Source organism: Branchiostoma lanceolatum, chromosome 18 (genome assembly GCF_035083965.1).
Source record: "Branchiostoma lanceolatum isolate klBraLanc5 chromosome 18, klBraLanc5.hap2, whole genome shotgun sequence".
In the NCBI taxonomy this organism is placed as follows: Eukaryota; Metazoa; Chordata; class Leptocardii; order Amphioxiformes; family Branchiostomatidae; genus Branchiostoma; species Branchiostoma lanceolatum.
The window spans coordinates 6538504-6557872 of record NC_089739.1 but is presented as its reverse complement, the minus strand read 5'-3'; the positions used below and the strand labels follow the sequence as shown (position 1 = coordinate 6557872).

At 39.4% G+C, this 19369-nt stretch overlaps 1 protein-coding gene across 26 annotated transcripts in view; it reads left to right on the top strand.

The window, feature by feature from the left end:
• Positions 1 to 12141, top strand: part of LOC136424796 (tumor protein D54-like) — a 28028-nt gene extending 15887 nt beyond the window's left edge. For 5 of the 26 annotated variants that reach the window (XM_066413457.1, XM_066413459.1, XM_066413458.1 and 2 more), the window contains 7 exons: positions 1486 to 1622; positions 2214 to 2362; positions 4977 to 5036; positions 5868 to 5969; positions 6621 to 6681; positions 9315 to 9398; positions 10670 to 12141. In XM_066413457.1, the coding sequence (XP_066269554.1) occupies positions 1486 to 1622; positions 2214 to 2362; positions 4977 to 5036; positions 5868 to 5969; positions 6621 to 6681; positions 9315 to 9398; positions 10670 to 10798 (722 nt within the window). In that variant the 3' untranslated portion in view covers positions 10799 to 12141. Of the gene's footprint in view, positions 1 to 1485; positions 1623 to 2213; positions 2363 to 3690; positions 3751 to 4976; positions 5037 to 5867; positions 5970 to 6620; positions 6682 to 7268; positions 7313 to 8376; positions 8392 to 9314; positions 9452 to 10669 lie in introns of all 26 variants that reach the window. The other 21 variants (XR_010753930.1, XM_066413446.1, XM_066413445.1 and 18 more) reach the window with 21 other exon arrangements.
• Positions 12142 to 19369: the final 7228 nt, after the last annotated feature.

The following is a 19369-nucleotide window of genomic DNA, read 5'->3' as shown; positions in this document are numbered from 1 at the left end:
TTGTAAAGGTTAATTTTTAGCAGAGATAGGAATCCATTTTTCAACTTACACAATTGGTGACGGCGTTATGCAAACTGCACATTATGCAGCTGTTGTGGTCCCAAATCAAATACGACATTGAGCTCTTTGTACTTGGTAAGAAATACTTAGTGCGTCATTGCTTGGCACACGGTACGAGAAAGGAGGCTAATTACATCATGTTTCATGAAAGGCAACAGCTGAAATAGCAGGTATGATGATGATGATGGTAATAATAATAATGGTTTATTGGTCAGAAATTACCCGTGCAATGGCAGCCAGTGCTGAATTGCTGCAGGGTTTACAATCATATAATACAGAACAGATACATATTTGCTCCACACTTGCACTTTGTGGAACTGTCGCAAGGGTCTGGGCGGCTACCATTCGGCGCAACATCAGGGCATATCGGGGTTTCGAAACCGGGACCTCTAGGTTCTGGGCGAAACACTCTACCAATTGCGCCACACAATGCGACTTGCACTTGTAATGATGATGATTGTGGATGGAGGAGGGATTGGATTCTGTTGATTAGTAACTATAAAATTAATTGGATTAAGGGCAAAAAAGTGACAAGAAAGGCAGATGATTTTTCCCCATCTATTCTTATACATGTAAACTTGTCCAAATGCTAAGGAAATTTGGTAATCATAATTTATAAGGGACATTTGGTAATTATGTGACATGAAGGTACTAGATGACTAGTCTTGTCTGTGGCTCTTTATATTGTAACAAACTGTACCATGTTCTTTCACAATTTTACAAGAGGTAGGCTGGTGTTCTGACCCAAGAATTAACGCTTTAACACAGATGAAACAATACAAAACAAAATGTATACATATGCATGATTGTGCTTTCTTTACTAAATAAGGAGAAAATAATCAAATTAACAATTGAAAGTGTTAACACGTGAACATGTAACCTTTTGTTGTGTCTATCTCAGATTAGCTGAGTCATTTGCAAGCTAATGCAATATGTCTCCCTACCCAAAGTCTTCATTGAAAGAGAAGTATGATAATAACAGAACAGGGTTCTAGCCAGCACCCGTCATTCCATCATTTGACGGAATTTTGAATGTGTATGATGATAAATTTTTTAGGCCATTCTATCAACCTTGACGGACAAAATCCATGAGTTATGTCCAAATTTGAATAAATTGATAGAAGTTTGCACAGGTGACAGAAAAAAGAAGACTTGTAGCTAGGATCTTTCCATAATCGGGAATTGGAATGATGACAAAAAATTCAAGCTAGCTAATATCTTGTAGCAACATACTTTCTTTACCTAGAGAAAAATAATTTGAAAATCAAATTAACAAAGTGTTCATACATATTACATGTACGTGTAACCCTATGTTGTATCCAGTAAAAGCTGAGTCATTTGCAAGCTAACGCAGGATATCTCCCCACCCAAAGTTTTCATAGAAAGAGAAGCATGATAATAATAGAAGCATGTTTGTTTCTCCAGATGAGCACACCTATGACAACAGGGACAGTGCCTACTCGACCCCTGACCCCACACAGGACGGCGACCCCCTCTACCAGGACCCGACGGATCTGCAGGATGACCAGGAGAGGGAGCAGATTACAGCAGAGCTGCAGAAGGTCAGAGGTCATGTCTTCATTAAGGGAACTTTGCTGACTTGTTTGTTCCAGTGGTTTATGTTTTAATTGAAAATAATGGTAAACTTCTATCTGCTGCTTATCCATGTACATCTTTGCAGTGCTTGTAAGGTGTAAAATCAGAAAACATACTGCCAGCAGTAATAAGCAACCCTGTAGCTCAACTGGTTGCAGCCTCACAGTTGAGGCTTTGGTTCCAATTAGTTTTTAACTGGGAGACCCCTGGCCTGCTTCAAATCTGGGAAGGCATCTCGGTTGTGGCTGCACCCGCCTTTCAGTTTCAGAAGGGATGTAAAATGTGGGTCCCGTGTTGAAGGATATGCCTTCTTCACATTTAAGGGGAAGGGCAAGCAACCCTTCCCTTTAAAAATGTACCCTGCTACTGAAACAGCAAGGAAACTTGCTGCCCTATGTGCCACTAGGCGCTACAAGGGTCTGAACGATGTAGCAACCTGACTTCCATTTTTCCATTGTCTTCTGATCTTATACTAATTGACTTTTACTAAAATGCCCATCTAATATTATCATAATGATAATCGTTTATCATACCTCCTTGGAATTTCTGCTCCTTAGACTGAAGAGGAGATTAAGACCTTGAAGCAGGTTCTCGCTTCCAAGGAGAAGGCCGCTGCCGACCTGAAGCGACGTCTTGGCATCACACCTCTCAAGGAGTTCAAGGACGAGGCCTCCAAGACTTGGAAGAACGTCCAGTCTTCCCAGGCGTAAGTTAAGCCACAATCACCACTTTACTATAGGAAGTCACTGTTGCAGTGTAGTATGGAAAGGATTTGCCCCAGAGCAGTTGCCAAAAATGATTCTTTTTGCTGTATATATATACCAGGGCTGGCTCCAGATTTTAATTTCTTTTCTTCCCACTCATTGTTTGGGAGCCAATGTGTTGAATTTTCCTTGTTAAATTCCTCATTTTAAGCTACGTTTTCATCAATTTCATGTCATAAAGTTCAGATTTTGGGACGGACAAGGTAAAAAGTTTTCCATCCCAACAAGCATATTTCCGTCCCTTATATATACATTATGCAAATGAAAGAGCAGTAGAGTATCATATGATTATGTTGTGTGAAAGTAACGGTCTTTCAGAATTTGCCAAATTTAATTTACATGTAAGCTATTTTCTATCCATCTGAAGAATTTCTGTCATCTACATTTTGCATGTCTATGTTATTTCAATATTAATTTTGTTATCAATTGTAATTGATTTTTTCATTTATAAGTATTGAAAAAACAATATATACATGATTAAAAAGTGCATTGTTTAGGTAGCCATGTAAAGATTGATATAACGAGTTGAATGCAACACTTATCTTAAAACATTAAGAATATGTAGCATAACCCTGTAAAAGGTAGGTTTTATTGCATTACTCTATGATATTGTAGCTATGGCTTTAGATTTAGTAATGCTTAGATTACCTACTCTATAATTTGTGGGTTCAAAATATGTAATACCTTTTCATGAAGTTGCTGACTTCTTATAACAGATGTTAGCTATGAAAACCAGTATCCAAGAACATTGGGAAAATCCTTTTTTTACAGATATGTGAAATTGAAATGTGTTTGAGTATATGTTGAATACGAGTACATTTGTATGCAATATATTTATGCTTTTGCATGCCCTTTTCACTTCTCATCTGTCCATAATATTTGTGAAATCTTGCATGTCACTCTCTCATTCACACTTCACAGCAAACCTATGTGCAAGTTAGGCCACACCAATTATCTTGGTCCCCAGACGTTTTTTTACACAAGATAACAGTTACTCAAGAAACTGGATAGTTATGTATTTTTGTATCCATTTGCTTGCAATGAGTAACTATTATCTTGCCATTTTTTCTTAAATCCGCAAACCAACAAATTAAAATGGTGTGGCCTAATGCATGGACTCATTACAATTGTACTGCTATAAGTATAATGCATGAGAAATCACACAACAAGTGGGTACAAGGATGTTTCCTTTGGTTTTTCATTTTAACATTTTTTGTCATATTTTCACACCCTGTCTGCCCCCCTCCCCCATATCTGTTCCTTTGTGTAGTTATCAGAAAACCAATGAGAAATTGGTGGAGTGGAAAGAAAAAATGGAGACGTCCGACACGTGAGTTTAAGTGCTAAGAACTCAAAGAGATATTCTATTTTCCAAAATGCCAAAGCCTGGACTGTAGCATAAGATGATAATGTAGCTCTAGAAAGATTTTACTGAATAATTAGTTGCGTCAAAAAAGATGAATTGGAAAGTTAACATTTTCTTAACTTCAATTTTACATGACATTTTCTCATGTGAAAAAAAATAAACTCAGGTGTCAGCAAACTTTCCCTGACAATCTGTTTTGTCAAGGAAGAAGATATAAAGGAAATTTTTTACACCAGATTTTACTATAATGCACAATTTGTCATACAACAGTTTCTAAAGCAAGTTGATACATTTTATCATCTTTTTCATCATTTGAAGTTTTGCATAGAGACTACATGAGTGTTTTTCCCATTTTTTTCAAGACCCAGGTAGTGTCTTCAGGAGTTTTTTTGGATGTGTGAAACCATGTGACAATGGTTGTGTAGTTTGTCTGACAGAAGTGAATGTATGGTCCCGTACTTGTCCCACCAACAATCTTTCTGCACTTAGCTACATGTACCTTCTCAGATTATCCAGTTACATGTAGTATTACCATCCCTGTCTAACACTGGAATTCATAATCATATGACTACCAACTTTAATTGGTGATTCTGATTCAGTGCCTCCCCAAGCTCACTAGTCCCCTCACCATTTATTTTGGTCTTTTTACGTGTTTTCTTTTACTTCTGATTCATGTCTTTTGTTTTTGGTAAACACACCTATCAATTTAAACTGTGGTAGTTTTCCGTAAACTTTCAGTCAACATAGAGTAACCAAATATCTTTAAACTTGATTCTGTTAAAAATTTTCCAACTACTGTACATCTTGAAATGTTTGCAGTGGTTTTATTTACACAGTGACTTCTCCACTACAATTTGCGAAAATGCGTTTCCAATGTATTACTACTGTTTCAACCACAAACTTAAAACAGTGATAGCCTCCTTTACCCTTCTATCGTAAAATTATATCCCCTCAGAGATTAGTGAATTAACAGTTACTATAATAATTAATAGCTACCCCTGCATGGCATGAACTATATAACCTTTGCCCTTTCACCTTTCTTACTAACCTTTAACCTCAATGACCATGGCCTCTCAGCCAGATTCGCCTATTTCTTTCAGATCAGATTGCAACTTTACAACCCGGGATGATCCCTTCTTGTTCCTTCCTTGTCTTTTACATGTCTGAACGTTTTTTCCTCCAACCTTCAGCTATCAGAAAAACAAAGAAACGCTATCGCAATGGAATGAGAAAGTGAAAACCTCGGAAACGTGAGTGACGGACATCCCTGTCAAAGTCTTTAGTGTCCCAAAACTTGCCCTGTTTTTGGTTTACACTCTAACCATTTCATCCCATGCTTATGCTTTTGTTCACACCAGGTGTCCAGAATTTCCTGATTTTCCCTTGAAAGTGGAAAGTCAAACTGCTACAGAAACAGAGGAAATCAGAAACTTCTGGAATCATGCATTCATTCCTTTTGCTTGTCATTCTGCTTTATACTTCATGTCATGCATGCTGCTAAAACTGAAGGCTCACCTTTCAGACTGTGCTGCAAATAAGGCCATTGTTATGCCTCGGTCACATTTCCAAACTGACGCCCTGCCGGGTACATTGTACATCTAGTTTACAGGCTTTTTATTTCCACTTTCTGTGAGACTCCCAGTGCATGTGGTTGCTCATGGGGGCCCCGGTTTGATTTTAAATAGCACTTTGAATTAGCCCCAAAATAGCCCGGTAGCTGCTGGGAGTCTGCACATTACACCAAACAAAAGTTCTAAAAATCAGCTTGTAAACTACCCGGTGAGGCACTGGTTTGGAAATGTCCAGTGAAAACTGTTGGTGGGGAGGTAGGGTGGGCTGTGGTGTTTGTGTGAGTGTTGTGGTGAAGTGCAATGTTGTAGATGCAGTGAAGGGTCTTTTTCTGTTTCTCTAAGTCTAACTATATAAAAAAATATGTCACATTCGAACTTGCTATTTTGATCAATATATAGACATCATCTACACACACTATAGTACTTAAGGTATTTGACTTTGAAATGTTGTTGGGATTTCAAAATCCTTTTGGATTTTAACTGACCAGTATTTCTCCCCTGCTGTCCCAGGTACAAGAAGACGTCAGAGACTCTGTCTGTCGCCGGCCAGAAGACGGCCCAGGCCTCCGCTGCTGCCTGGCAGTCCATGTCACGCAAGCTCGGAGAGATGAAGTAAGCACTTATCAATTTACAATTATCATGTATCTATTTATACTTAGCTAAAATACATAATTCGACAAATTACCATATGGTTGTCCAAAGTGTGAAGAAAGAAAAAAAACAGTCGGTAAAGTACCCAGCATGGTATTGGTTTGGAAATATGATTGTACTCTGTTGATTTCATTTAGAGCAATAGTATTTACCTTCGCCAGTGCCTGGCTTTGTGTATATCAGATTCTGTATGCCTACGTGCTTGTGGACAGCATAACTCAAGTAATTGTTAATGGATCTTAATGATATTTATAAATAGATAGATATTAATGCTCTCTTGACTTATTCAATATATTTATTTATACTTCAATTAACATCAATAATGATTATTATATTTCAGAAAAGTACTGAATTGTTGTCCAAAATGTGCATATAACCAGCTACTCAGCTGAGTATCAGTTTGGAAATGTGACTGTACAATTATTTTATCAACCTTGCTTCTGGACCAGAAAGTTTAAGATTATGAAGATATAAGAATATGCTGGTTATAACATTAGGACATTAGGAATAAGGTTATCTTGGATTACATGTAGAAAGTAAGATTTTCAGGTGCAAGTCATTTCTATATTTAATCAGCTGTTTTATGCTTGAATGTTCCTTTTCCTTTTTAAGGAACTCCCAGTCATTCAAGTCGTTTGAAGAGAAGGTGGGGAGCACTGTCTCAAACCTTAAGGTAGGCACACTGATGATTTAGTATAGAATAGATAGAATACTTGAAAATGTACATCAGCATGATATATTTACTAAGACTGTTGAGTTGTAGTGACCATACAACACACCTCTGCTTGTTTGTTTTCAAAGTTACTCCAGCCAAAAAACAAGTCCATGGTGCCCACTTTCATTATGTTATGATATACTGATTCATAAGACAGTATATTCAATTTTTGCTACTCTATAAAGTTGGGGGCAATAGAGTAGTTGTTTTGTTTTGTTTTGTTTCCAACTTGTTTACATGCTCAATTCAAGTGTCACAGGTTGTCAAGCCTTTTTATTAGTTCATAACCTATAGTTTCAAAATTTAATGCTTCTAGACTATTATAGTTTGCTTGCATGTAATGTTATGCTAAGGAGGATCTTTAACTTTTTAGTTTTAGATTTTACCTCTGAGTCAATAAGGTTTTCATAACTGTTGACTTTTGGTGGGTTTTTGGACTTTTTTGGTGCTGTTTGATCACTGTTTCGTGCTGAGTCTCTTCTTTTTTTCTTTTTTTCCTTATTTCTCCCCTCCATGGTTTCTGTTGGTGTTGGCCCGTGTTGCAGACCTCAACTATGGGTTACATGTATGGGCCTAATTTTACTTACGTGTAGGTAGCAGTTACTTCTGTTTCTGCATGTGGTTTTTCAAGCTCTTTTAGTTTTACCACAGTTTGGTCTTTCAAATGGGGGGAATGTTAGGGATGGAGGAGGAAGGATTGGGGAGGGGGAAGTTGAACAAAAAGTTGAATAAAACATTGACGAAAGAGTTCGTAACTAATACGTCCCCTAACTCTTTTTTCCTTACTTTTTGTCAACACATCGGGTAGAAACATTCTTCTTTTGTATTTTCTGCTGTTTCTTTTTTGGGGGGATTTTTTCTTGCTCTTCTCCATTCTTCCAAACTGTTATTTCACTTCGTTACCTCCTCACACTCTTCCAAGTCGCTCTCTATATGATATAAATATTTTATACATAATCACTATTTATCATTAAGAAATCTGCACCTAACCGTCCCTTGTACACAATGATCAGAGAATCAAATTCAGTGTGCGTTTTTTTGTAATTATAGTTTAATGTATTAGGGAAAAAAAGCAAATGTTGGTAATGTTACAGTTACGTTGATGCAATGTTTTGCACCAACACTTTCCATATTCCCCACCATCCTTCCTTCCCTGTCCCAAAATTGATATTAATGATAAACATGTTGTTACCTTTTTTCTTAAATTAACAATTTACGATATGTTGAGATTTCTATGTCCAAGTTTATGTCAGATTTCTGGTTTTAGGATTCATTCATGTTTGACATTTCTGTAAACATGAACTGCTTTGCATTCCATGTACATGTACAACTGTGCAGCATGAGTGTGTCTTTGTGCGAGTGTGTGTTTTAGAACCCCATGGGGGAAAACAATGTACTGTTTCTCCCTATCTTTACTTTAGACAAAATGTCCCACAAGGAAATGTTGTGAGAAACAATACATTGCTTCATCAAATGTTTGCAAGTCTCATCCAAACAGAAAGAGATTCAGTTTGTGTCCAGTGTAAAGGATATTTTTGCACAAAATTGCTCCAGAGTTCATGCCTTGATAACAGAACACAATCTTCAAAAAGAAAAGACTCGCTTTTAGTTGAAATGAAATCTAATACCTTTGTTTTCGCCATTGTCTTTCAGCCCAATGCCGTCGGGGTACGTTATTAAGATGCTTTTTTTTTAGAAATTGATAACATTCATGTTTTACCATTCAGTTTTAGCATGGCCTGGAGGCTCTAATTTATCATTATTTTCAAGTTTTAGTGACTAATACCAAGTTTGCTTGCATTTTTTACAGAATTGCTCTGAACTCTGAAATGCATGAAATTAAACATATGTATTGATTTTTGCCATATCTGCAAAATATTGAATGACACAAACTCACTATGCTTAGACCAACAATGCATTCCTGAATCAGATTTGACATTTTGACATCTTCTGATAGGGATATTGGACTTCCTATTGATAAAAATTGAATGAAAGCACAACAGTATTGCAACTGTCTGGATGGGGCTTGCATGTAGCTACATAAACCTAATTCTTTGGATGACATCTCTCTGGCAACCGTGTATCTTGTCTTATGTACAATGTAGTAGTAGTAGTAGTCCACTGTTTTATACTGCAATATTGGTATTATGGAAAATAGAATTGTGCCAAACTTTGCCTATCTGTCGAAAGAAGCAGTGAATTTCTGAGCTATTTTTGTGCTGACATTTTACAAGAAATTAGGGAATATCTGGCATTGACCCAGTTTTTGACAGTCCCTCATTTCAAAACATGACAAAATTTGTTGTCATCCACAAAGTCAGGTTTACATGTATGTGCTGTACAGTGTGTATATTTAATTCTGAGCCATTTTTGTGAAAGGACATTTTATGACATATCTGCCCATGTCCCTTTTTTCAAAACAAAATACATGCACAATGAAAAAAAGTCATCCACAAAATCAGGTTTATATGCTGTATGTTTTTGGTGTATGTGCTGTTGTATGTATTCGGTGGAGGGCTGACTTTAAGTGTCCCGCATGTGCCCGATACTGAGCGTGTGTCGTGTTGTTTCCGCCCTGGCGCGCCATGCAGGCCGTCACGATGAATGTTCTGCCTGAAGGTTTCCCTTTCTTTTTTGCCATCACTGACACACAGAGGGGACGTAGGCTAACCTGGGTGAGGTATTAGCGTTGTATGTACCGATACTTAACATCACGTTCTGTGCATGGGTGTGTGTTCACTTGTCTTTCTTTCCTGTGCGCTTGCAACATCTTCCAGTTGGATTAGCTTTGATCTTGACCAATGAGATTTTTGAAAATTAAGCGACTTACAAAAAAGTTTAAAGTTAAAATCCTTCCATATCTTTTGGTGAATAGGGCAGTGCTCATTTCAAAACCAACTTATTGACACATTTTGACAAGTCATCTCTCTATAATGTTCTCAAAGACAAAGTCATTTGTTTTCCAAATGCATTCCAAGTCAAGGTCATACAGAACAACCGGAATTTGACTTTTCAACTTAGTCCAGTCTGTTATCATTTGTTGGTTAGCTGTTTATGGAATGGACCAGGTTGGAAGAGGATTGTTATATTTTTGTTCGGTGAATAAGGAACCAAAGATGCTTTAACATGGTGCTTGCTGGGTTTCAGTTGTATTTATTTATAAATAAAAAAAAAAACATTTTGCTGGCTTGATTATTAATAATGATGTTGAAAATTGAATGTTCTAGCTTTTCAAAATATCAGTATCATCTAGACTCGGCACCTGAAAAGCTCTTAACATATGTAGCTTGTTAGGTTTTGAATGTCGGATAGTGTAGAGATACTGTACAGAAAATGGTGAACATAGGATTTGCTGTAAATGAACAATGAATTTGAATACCATGTCTTTTGACATATCTTTGGTTCCTTAAAACAATGTTTACACTTACAGCGATCTTTGTATGGTGTCACTTCTTTCTGCATGGTTCTGTGTTACTGTTAGACTGAACTATGCAAATACTAGCATGCCATGTTTTTTGTTTGTTGAACTTTTTTATGTGTAGTTGTTTTTAGAATAAGTATGATTGGAAAGAAGTTCACACTGATTAGTTTAATTGTCAATATTATTATGTGGTCAATAATGAAGTTCTGTATGAAACGTAGATGAACATGTTATTGATTATCTTTGACACCAATATTCTTTTGGCTTTCTGGTAGTCAAAAGGTCTTTCGAATATTATTCTTATTATTCTCAATGTTTTAGTCTTTGAAAATATCAAGAAACATGCAGGGAAAGACCTCCCATTGTACTGTAGAAAAAAAATCATGTCATTGATCTTCATAGTCAGTACAGGGATTGTTTAAGAAAGCATGAAAGATGCCAGAATACTGAAACAGTAGTTGTCAGTTTGGCTCCTTCAAACACCACGATAGTTCCTTTGCTCTCAACTCTTCTCTATTCCCGCAGGCAAAAGTGACGACACCAAGCGAGCCAAAACCGACCTTTGAGGATGTTCTCAACAGCACGGCAAACGCGGACAAGCAGGATGAGTCCCAAAATGCACCACCTCTGCCTGAAGAGAAGGTGCCCCTTTAAAACAGCACAACCCAGATCATCTCCATATTCCATTGTCAATTTGATTAACAACCCAGCATAGGGTCATAAGGATTTACTACTCTGAGAAATGTATGTAAATTCAGTATATATATTATGTATATGTATATCTCAACAAACAAAAACGAAAAATATGGACCTTACCGAGCTTTACATTTAAGAAATATGGGGTAAGAAAAGAAGTGAGAAAAAAATGACAAAATGGTTAGTTATGACAGCTTGTCTTTAGGGCAACTAGAGTATTTTGGGGTAAGAAATATGATAGGTGGTTTTCTCTTGGGGACCTTACTGCAATGATTGCAAAACTTTAAACTCATTTATGAAGTATTAGGTAGTATCTTGTCAGAAGTGCGCTATGTGGCAAGAGCACTAAAAACTGTGTGTTTACCTGCAGCTTTGTGGCATTGAATGCCCTGCATAGTAAAAGGAAATAAGCTAAGCACAATATTAGCCGGTTATTTGGGGAAGAAGAGATCAGGAAGATGTTATAAAAATCATTGAGGAATACTAATTGGTTGTGGCATTTTCTGAGGTTTGGTGGGTATCTCTGTGGGTGGGAGGGATGGGTAGGGAAAGGGAGTTTATTCCAGTTTCAATAAATAGAGGCTCTTACTGTTTCTGAACTATCTTGAATACCACAGTCTAGTAAATATACTAAGTGCAACAATTGTGGTCAATCTTAGGTGAGTTAAAGTGTCACCAAGCTTTAGAACTGTAGCAAATGTTATTAATAGTACCATTCCTTCAGCCATGTTTACAGTGAAGACGCTTCAAGTTACCTGTGTGTTTTATGTTGCATTTGTACTGCACAAATTTAGTGAAACGTTATTGTGGCAGGTTGAGATAGATGTTGAAGCGTACACGTACAAATATATTGGAAGATGCAATGCAACATAGAGTTTGTCTTCGTTTTTTGATGTGTCGTCTGCGCTTTAGCCTTACCGCATGCTTGCAAAATTGGTAAAAACGTTACACACATGCTGGCCATTGGTTATACTAGTAGACTAACACAGATGGGTAAATGAAACAGAGCTACCAATTCAATTTGGTGACAGTGTTGATCATACTTACACATGGTTAGTCAGAAAGGTTGCAACTAAAGACTTTGATCAAGTGGGCTTCAGCGCCTCCTTGTGGCATTGTTGAGTACTGCACTACATGTAAAGGTTTGTGACATGATACACACTGAGCTGGGCAAGTTGGGCATGTGAGATGGCTCTGTGTGAAAGTGGGGAGAAGTACATGTAACCATACCTTCAGCATGCTATGCGTTCCCATATGTACATGTATGAAATATTTGAGAAATAAATAGTGAACATGCTAAATCTTTCGTACATGTATGTCATATTTTGTTGTTGATTTGAAAAGAAGCCGTTTTTATTATAAGTAAAAGCATCAGATGATTTTGTTGACTTATTGCTTAGTTGAATCTCTATTGTGATATGATAGTTTTGCATACAGATATACATACTAAAAATGTTTCATTAAAAGTATGTTACATAACGGAATAACAACGTGCACGATGATGCAAGCTCTAAATGAACTTCTGCTCTATGAAGTTGCTTGTATGTAGGCGTCACTTGACATACATTGCACGTGGCATCGTGTGGCGCAATTGGTACTGGGAGGTACCGGGTTCGAAACCACCGATATGCCCCGATGTTGTGTCCTTGGGAAAGGCACTTAACACGACTTTCCTCACTTCACTCTGGTGTAAATGAGTACCTAGCTTCGGTTAGGGACGTCCCACGGATAGGACATTAAATGGAGGTCCCGTGTTTGAGGAGAGCCACACCTCAAGCACGTTAAAGAACCCACCACACTTATCGAAAAGAGTAGGGGTCCTTCCCGGTGTGAGTGGTTCAGAACCTACAGTCCTATGACTAGTTGGGCAACCCTGGCATGTACATGCTGAACCAATAGATAAATAAACATTGCACATTTTCCAACCATCCCTTGAATCCTGCTGTTACCTCAACTGCTTTCTGCCGCACTTCACATCACATCGGTCACGTTACATGAACGTCACAAGCAAAGCTTTTCTGTTTTCTTAGTAAATAAAGAGCATAATAATTGATGCTTGAATTTTTGACCAAATAGTCTGAATCAGACTACACAGAATACCTTGTTTGTAAATGTACATTGTAAACACCACTAAACATGTCACCATCATTTCTAGAAGAATACCATCCGAGAACATAGGAAATATTATGCAGACCCTTCTGTACGAGTTCTAGTGTTTGAGTAACATTGATAAGTACATTTGATAAGATGCTACATTACAAACGTTTACAATAGATGTTTGAATTGAAAAAAGTCAATAACTTAAAGTATACATATTATTAGTCAGTTTCTGCTTCACGCAGTCATCACATAGTCGCGTTTTTTTTCAGGACCAGACTTACATCCAACATGACTTGAAATTTCATAACTTGAAATCACGAACTAATAAGATCACCAAAAAGGGTTAATTTGTTACCCCGTTTAAAGCTCCAATCTCTACATCTTCCTCTCAACTTTTCTAAGAAAACAGAGTAGGTCGTCTGTGTAGCGTCCAGGGTGGACTAAGTACGCACTGTAAAAGGAATGAAAGAAGTTTTAATACAATGTTAAAATGAGGAGTGTCTTCGAGAAGGTGATAAAGACAACGACAGTGTGAATATTCAACTAACATCATTTGAGAAAATGATGTCGAAAAATGGTGTTTTTTTAAGTACCTGGAGCGACCTGGCAGTAGAAGCGCATTGGGAAGTGGCAGGACCAGTCCCCCCATTTTCCTGACGCAGGGTAGCTGTAGACAGCGACGCAATCTTCATTCCTATTAGCGTTATCTGGTTGTCCCGCACGCCACGGGCTGTACTTTCCAAGTGCAGACCCATCCATCCACTCAAACTTTCCTTCTGCGTACCGATCGTGCAGGCCGATCCAATAAACGAAACCGGGCCGCTGGAGAGATGTTAAGAAGGCGTTTGTCTCAGCGTCTCGTGGCATGGCAAGGGTGCCGCCATCTTCACGACAGATGTTGGCCGCTTCGCTGAAGGCTTTGACACGGTTGAACACTTTGAAGCAGGCTCCACGCCACTTCGTATAACCTCCGGGACATGACTCTAGACAAGTAAAAAATACTCTACCTCAATATAGCAGGATCAGGGATAGTCGGTCACCAATTCCAACACATACCATTCATCAGAATACAGCATATCAGATTCAGGAGTTAGAATTGCAATCAAGTAAGGAGGCAGAATGTGCATTACACTTAAACTTTCAAATAGTTCGAAGGTTTGCAGAGAAACTAGGAAAGATGTCTCACCTTCATTTGACTCGTAGCGTCTGGATGTTCGAGGGTGTTCAGGGGGTCCAGCAGGGCAGACGGAGCCAGGCGGCCCTGGAGGTCCCATCAGCCCTTGAGGCCCTTCCTTTCCTGGAGGTCCAGGAGGCCCGACAGACACAGGGCCTGTCGGCCCGACGGCTCCCTTTTCTCCTGGAGGCCCAGGAGGCCCGACAGACACAGGGCCAGTCGGCCCGACGGCTCCCTTTTCTCCTGGAGGCCCAGGAGGCCCGACAGACACAGGGCCAGTCGGCCCGACGGCTCCCTTTTCTCCTGGAGGCCCAGGAGGCCCGACAGACACAGGGCCAGTCGGCCCGACGGCTCCCTTTTCTCCTGGAGGCCCAGGAGGCCCGACAGACACAGGGCCAGTCGGCCCGACGGCTCCCTTTTCTCCTGGAGGCCCAGGAGGCCCGACAGATACAGGGCCAGTCGGCCCGACGGCTCCCTTTTCTCCTGGGGGTCCAGGAGGCCCGACAGACACAGGGCAGGTCGGTCCCATGGCTCCCCTTTCTCCTGGAGGTCCAGGAGGTCCGACAGACACAGGGCCAGCTGGCCCAACTGATCCCTTTTCTCCTGGAGGTCCAGGTGGCCCCATGGCTCCCCTTTCTCCAGGAGGCCCGGAAGACCCAGGTCCAGCTGGCCCAACTGATCCCTTTTCTCCTGGAGATCCAACCTGCCCCTTGTCTCCCTTTTCTCCAGGAGGCCCGAAGGACACAGGGCCAGCTGGCCCCATGGCTCCCTTCTGTCCACGAGGACCAGGAGGCCCGGTACACACAGGCACCTCTATCTGGTTACCTGAGAAGATGGAAACAATCTCAAATACGATTTCGGGGGCTTCTACCCCCGTGAAAAAGAGTTTTGTAAAAGTCTCGTCATTAGTCCTGCAAATAAGGTCCAAGTTAAGAACATCTATGTCTAGTGAAGGTCTTCTGTACCCAAAAGGCATACCACAATGTCAACATAAAATAAATCATTATATATGATGGAGAAGGACTCCCTCTACCAACATATCAGGTCAAACCTTTTCTGTAGGATGGGTTGAACAAAATCATTTTTTCAGGCTTTGGCTCCTGTACTATCTGGTGAAAAGCAAATGACATACACACCTTGTTTTTTTCTAACTGCAAGGTGTCGCCAAGAAAACCATTTACATGGCTATCAGGATAACTAATTTTGAAGTATTATTAGACTTAAACAAAAAAGTATTCTAAAACTAACAACAACAAAAATGAAGTCATCTTTAAAAGGAAAGAAGATTAAAGGTCAACAAAGGTACCTGTACTATTTTTAATGTCGTTGAGAAGCTGCTGTAAGGTAGCGGTTTGGTTACGCTCACTGCTCAGGTCACGTTTTAAGGCATCAACAGTGGTGGATAATTGGGATATGTTGGTCGACATCTTCTTCATTTCCTAAATATATGCCAAAAAAAACAAAGGAAAATAAAAAAAATTGAAGCAAGTGTAATCCCCTTAACACATCAACATAACAGACTAAGAAACACAGCCCTAAAAGAAAAAAATGGGCAAACGAGTTGGTGACACAACAATGTTTACCTCTTTAAGGATGAACGTCAGAGGCGCGAGTCCCACAGCGACCAGGCCCAGAAGGTCGGCAATGCCGGCTGCTATGCAGCTGCGGTGTGAGCGGATGAAGCCACAGAGACCACGGCGTCCTCTTGCTCCACCTGGATACGTGCGGTCTGCGAAAAAATATTAAATAGACGATATTGTGGAGAGTAGGAATCTTCCTAATATGATTCGAATATTACATGAATATGATTCTGGTATTGGTATTATCATATTAAGGTACTGCAGGGTAGATAACATAAACAAATGACATCTGCCACCAAAAATTCAAAACCATATAATTTCCAGGACAGAAGGTACGAAAATAGACATACTCCCAAAACCAGCTACACACCAAAAAGAGTCCATGGGACACAATCCTCCGTGAAGTAATTATGGTGCGTACGCCGTGGCTAAGGTCTTTGATACCCTCTTTACCTGCCGACATGGCAAATTTCAGACAAATTCTTCAAACTAAAAATGACTTTTGATTTACAGGTACGAAGACACAGACCAAGACAAAGGTGAAGCGGATCCTTTTCATGTCACACTGTAGTGCAATGTACTGTGCTCAGCTTTGGTCAAGCTATAGAGCTGGAACCATTCATAGACTACGGGTAGCCTACCATGACGGCTTTAAAATTCTGTTGTCTCAACCGAGAAGCACCAGCAACAGTGAGCTTTTTGTAAACATGCGTGTTGATACATTTGACACCAAGCGTCGGAGGCTGTTGCATTCGTTCGTATCTCGGCTGTCCGTGTCAGAGAATCACATCATTAAGGCACTAGTACGTACTGCTCCGTTATGAGGCCTTTCCGTCGAGTCCATTCTGGCGACTTTACTGTAAACTTGTTCGCCCTCGGCCATTGTAAATACGTATTTTAGATGTATTGTTGATGTGTTTGTGTCTGTCTATTAATATGGGCCGTCGAGCCCGAAATAAACAATAAAGTTACGATTAAGCGTCAGTCATAAGAAGGTCGTCGTACCTGCAGGATTGTACGCTGCGTAACGTTTCATCGCCTCATCTTCCCCGTACGCTCCGCTGCCATGATGGACAGGTCCGCTAGAACCACCCTGATCGCCAACAGGTGGTTGGGACGGCGGCCCTCCGGTTTCTACCCTCACCTGGCCAGCTGTATGGGGTGACATCTGCTGCAGCCCCGCCCCATGTAAAGACTGTGGGACGTCCTGATCCTTTATTGTGTAGTACACTCTCTCGGCTTCTTCGTACTAGCCTGGAATCCAAACCTATTATAGCTCCCGAGTCTCTCTCCGCAAATACTATTTGCGGAGAGAGACTCGGGAGCTATAATAGGTTTGGATTCCAGGCTATCTTCGTACGTGTCTGAAGAAATTCCTTGCCTGTCATGCCGCTTGTCAGAAGCGTCATTGCGCCTCTGCGGAACAACAGGAGGTTTGGAGGGCAGCCCGCTGCTTCGGAAAGGCTCTGCTTGCGCGCACATTTTACTGTCCTGTGCAGAAACCATGCAAACAGTGTCTTACTGTAAAATATGCATGAATACGTAGCAAATAGTACCATAATTTGTCTCAAGCAGTAGGCTAATGCCTTTATATGGAAGAACTGCATGGGGATGAGGTGTGACGAATGGCATTTTGTTTTTCTCCCAACTACCGACTAATTTTCGGAGTAAAGACGTAAATGTATATTTGATGTACACGCATCATAGTAATCCTTACATATAGAACTTCAGAACTCGTGATTTGATTTCTGGGTTTACAGCCATCGAGAACCTTCATTAACTACTGTTACATATGCATGAATATACAGAAAATGATATCATAATTCGATATCATAATGCCCTTATACGAAAGAACTGCCTGGGGATGAGGTGTGACGAATGGCGTTTTGTTTTTCTCCCAACTGTCGACTAATTTTCGGAGTAAAGACGTAAATATATATTTGATGTACAGGCATGAAAGCAACCCTCACAAATAGAACTTGATTTCTGGATTCTTCTGCGTGTTAACAGACATGGAAAACCTTCATGAACCCTTACCTGTGCACAGCGTCGTTTCCATGGCAGACACGCCCACTTGCACATCTCTGAGACAGTGAAGGAGCGTTTTTGTTTCAAACTTTCAAAGAAGATAAGTAAAGAAAAGAAATGACGGCTTTTTGGGCATGTGCATAGCTTAGCTGCATGATTGAAAAAAAAAACATTCTATTACCGCGTGCTTTTCATCAACATATTTAACACATGTCAAGTCTTGTCTGTATTTTGGCAAATATACAATTAACTTGGACCTGCTATGCGCGGACGTACATTTTACTGTACTATGCAGATACCAGGCAAGCAGTATACTACTATGAAAGATGCATGAATGTATAGCAAATAATACCATAATTTGTCTCAAGCAGTAAGCTTATGCCCTTATATGTGCTTTCTTCATTGCCTCAAACAATATAGAAAATTTGCGTTCCATTATCTTCACTTTGCAATTCTACATTGTACAGAAATAATGTGTTGTTTGTATTTCTTATTCAAGAAGAATGTGTTTTTGCAAAGAGGCTTATTATATGATGTCAAATCTGCTTCACTGACATTTTGTTATCATTTTTATCGTAATCTGCATATGTTCCATACAGTATACATATCAAACATTTATTGAATACAATGTGCACCGTAATCCAAGCTATAAATCAAACTCAATTCCATCGCTTGAATCCTGATTTAGCCCCAAAGGAGTCTTTTGAGTTTTATTTGCGCAAAACTAGGGTCTTCTGGATTTGTTATCAATTTTTTGCCACACCAACCCATACATACATACAACGTTAAGCATTCTGGCACTATAGAAGAGTATTACCGTCTTGTTCCTATATGCTGCATCACCCATTTCTTTGTGCTTCTCATCTGCTTTCTGCCACACTGTACATCACTTTGGCCAATTTATATGTACGTAACAAGGAAAGCTTTTCTATTTTCTATGTGAACAAATGGCATGATTATCATTTGATGCTTGACTTTTAGATAAAAATAGACAGAATCAAACTTGAATTTGTATTCATTTATTATCACCAACTGCAAACATACATCGGAGGGGGGAAAATCACCCTGAATTGCAGAGTTTGCTTACAAGTTTAAAAACAAAACAATAGCAAATATGCACCTCACGTGCCAGACAGTTGATATCAAAAGTACTATAATTGTACAATGATTCTTGAGGAAACCACAAACGTGGCTGAGTGACAATCAACATAGTAAGTAAATAGTTCCTTATTTTGACATTTCATTGTTGTACGGGGTATAGCCCTATGTAGAAACGACTGTTGCAGTCGTTTCGTCCTTGTCCTGGGAACACTCATGGCCTGGCTGTTCCTTAGCTTCCTGCATGCCAGTTGCACTTGATCTTTGTGGGAACTATAGGTCATGTAGTGGATGTTCAGGATTTAACATCGACCTGAACAGAAACTTTGAATTGCTTGTCCCTAAATGTCTCTATAAACACCTTTGAACATATTACAATGATTTCTAAAAATTTCTAAAAATGCCATTTGATTAGGAATAATTATAAGAGAATATAGGAAAAACTTATGTAAACCCTTCTTCAAGAGTTGTTTTAGTAACATTTTGACATTTGACAAGATGTTGCATTACAAATATTTGTTGTAGATTTGTGAGTTGAATAGTATACAT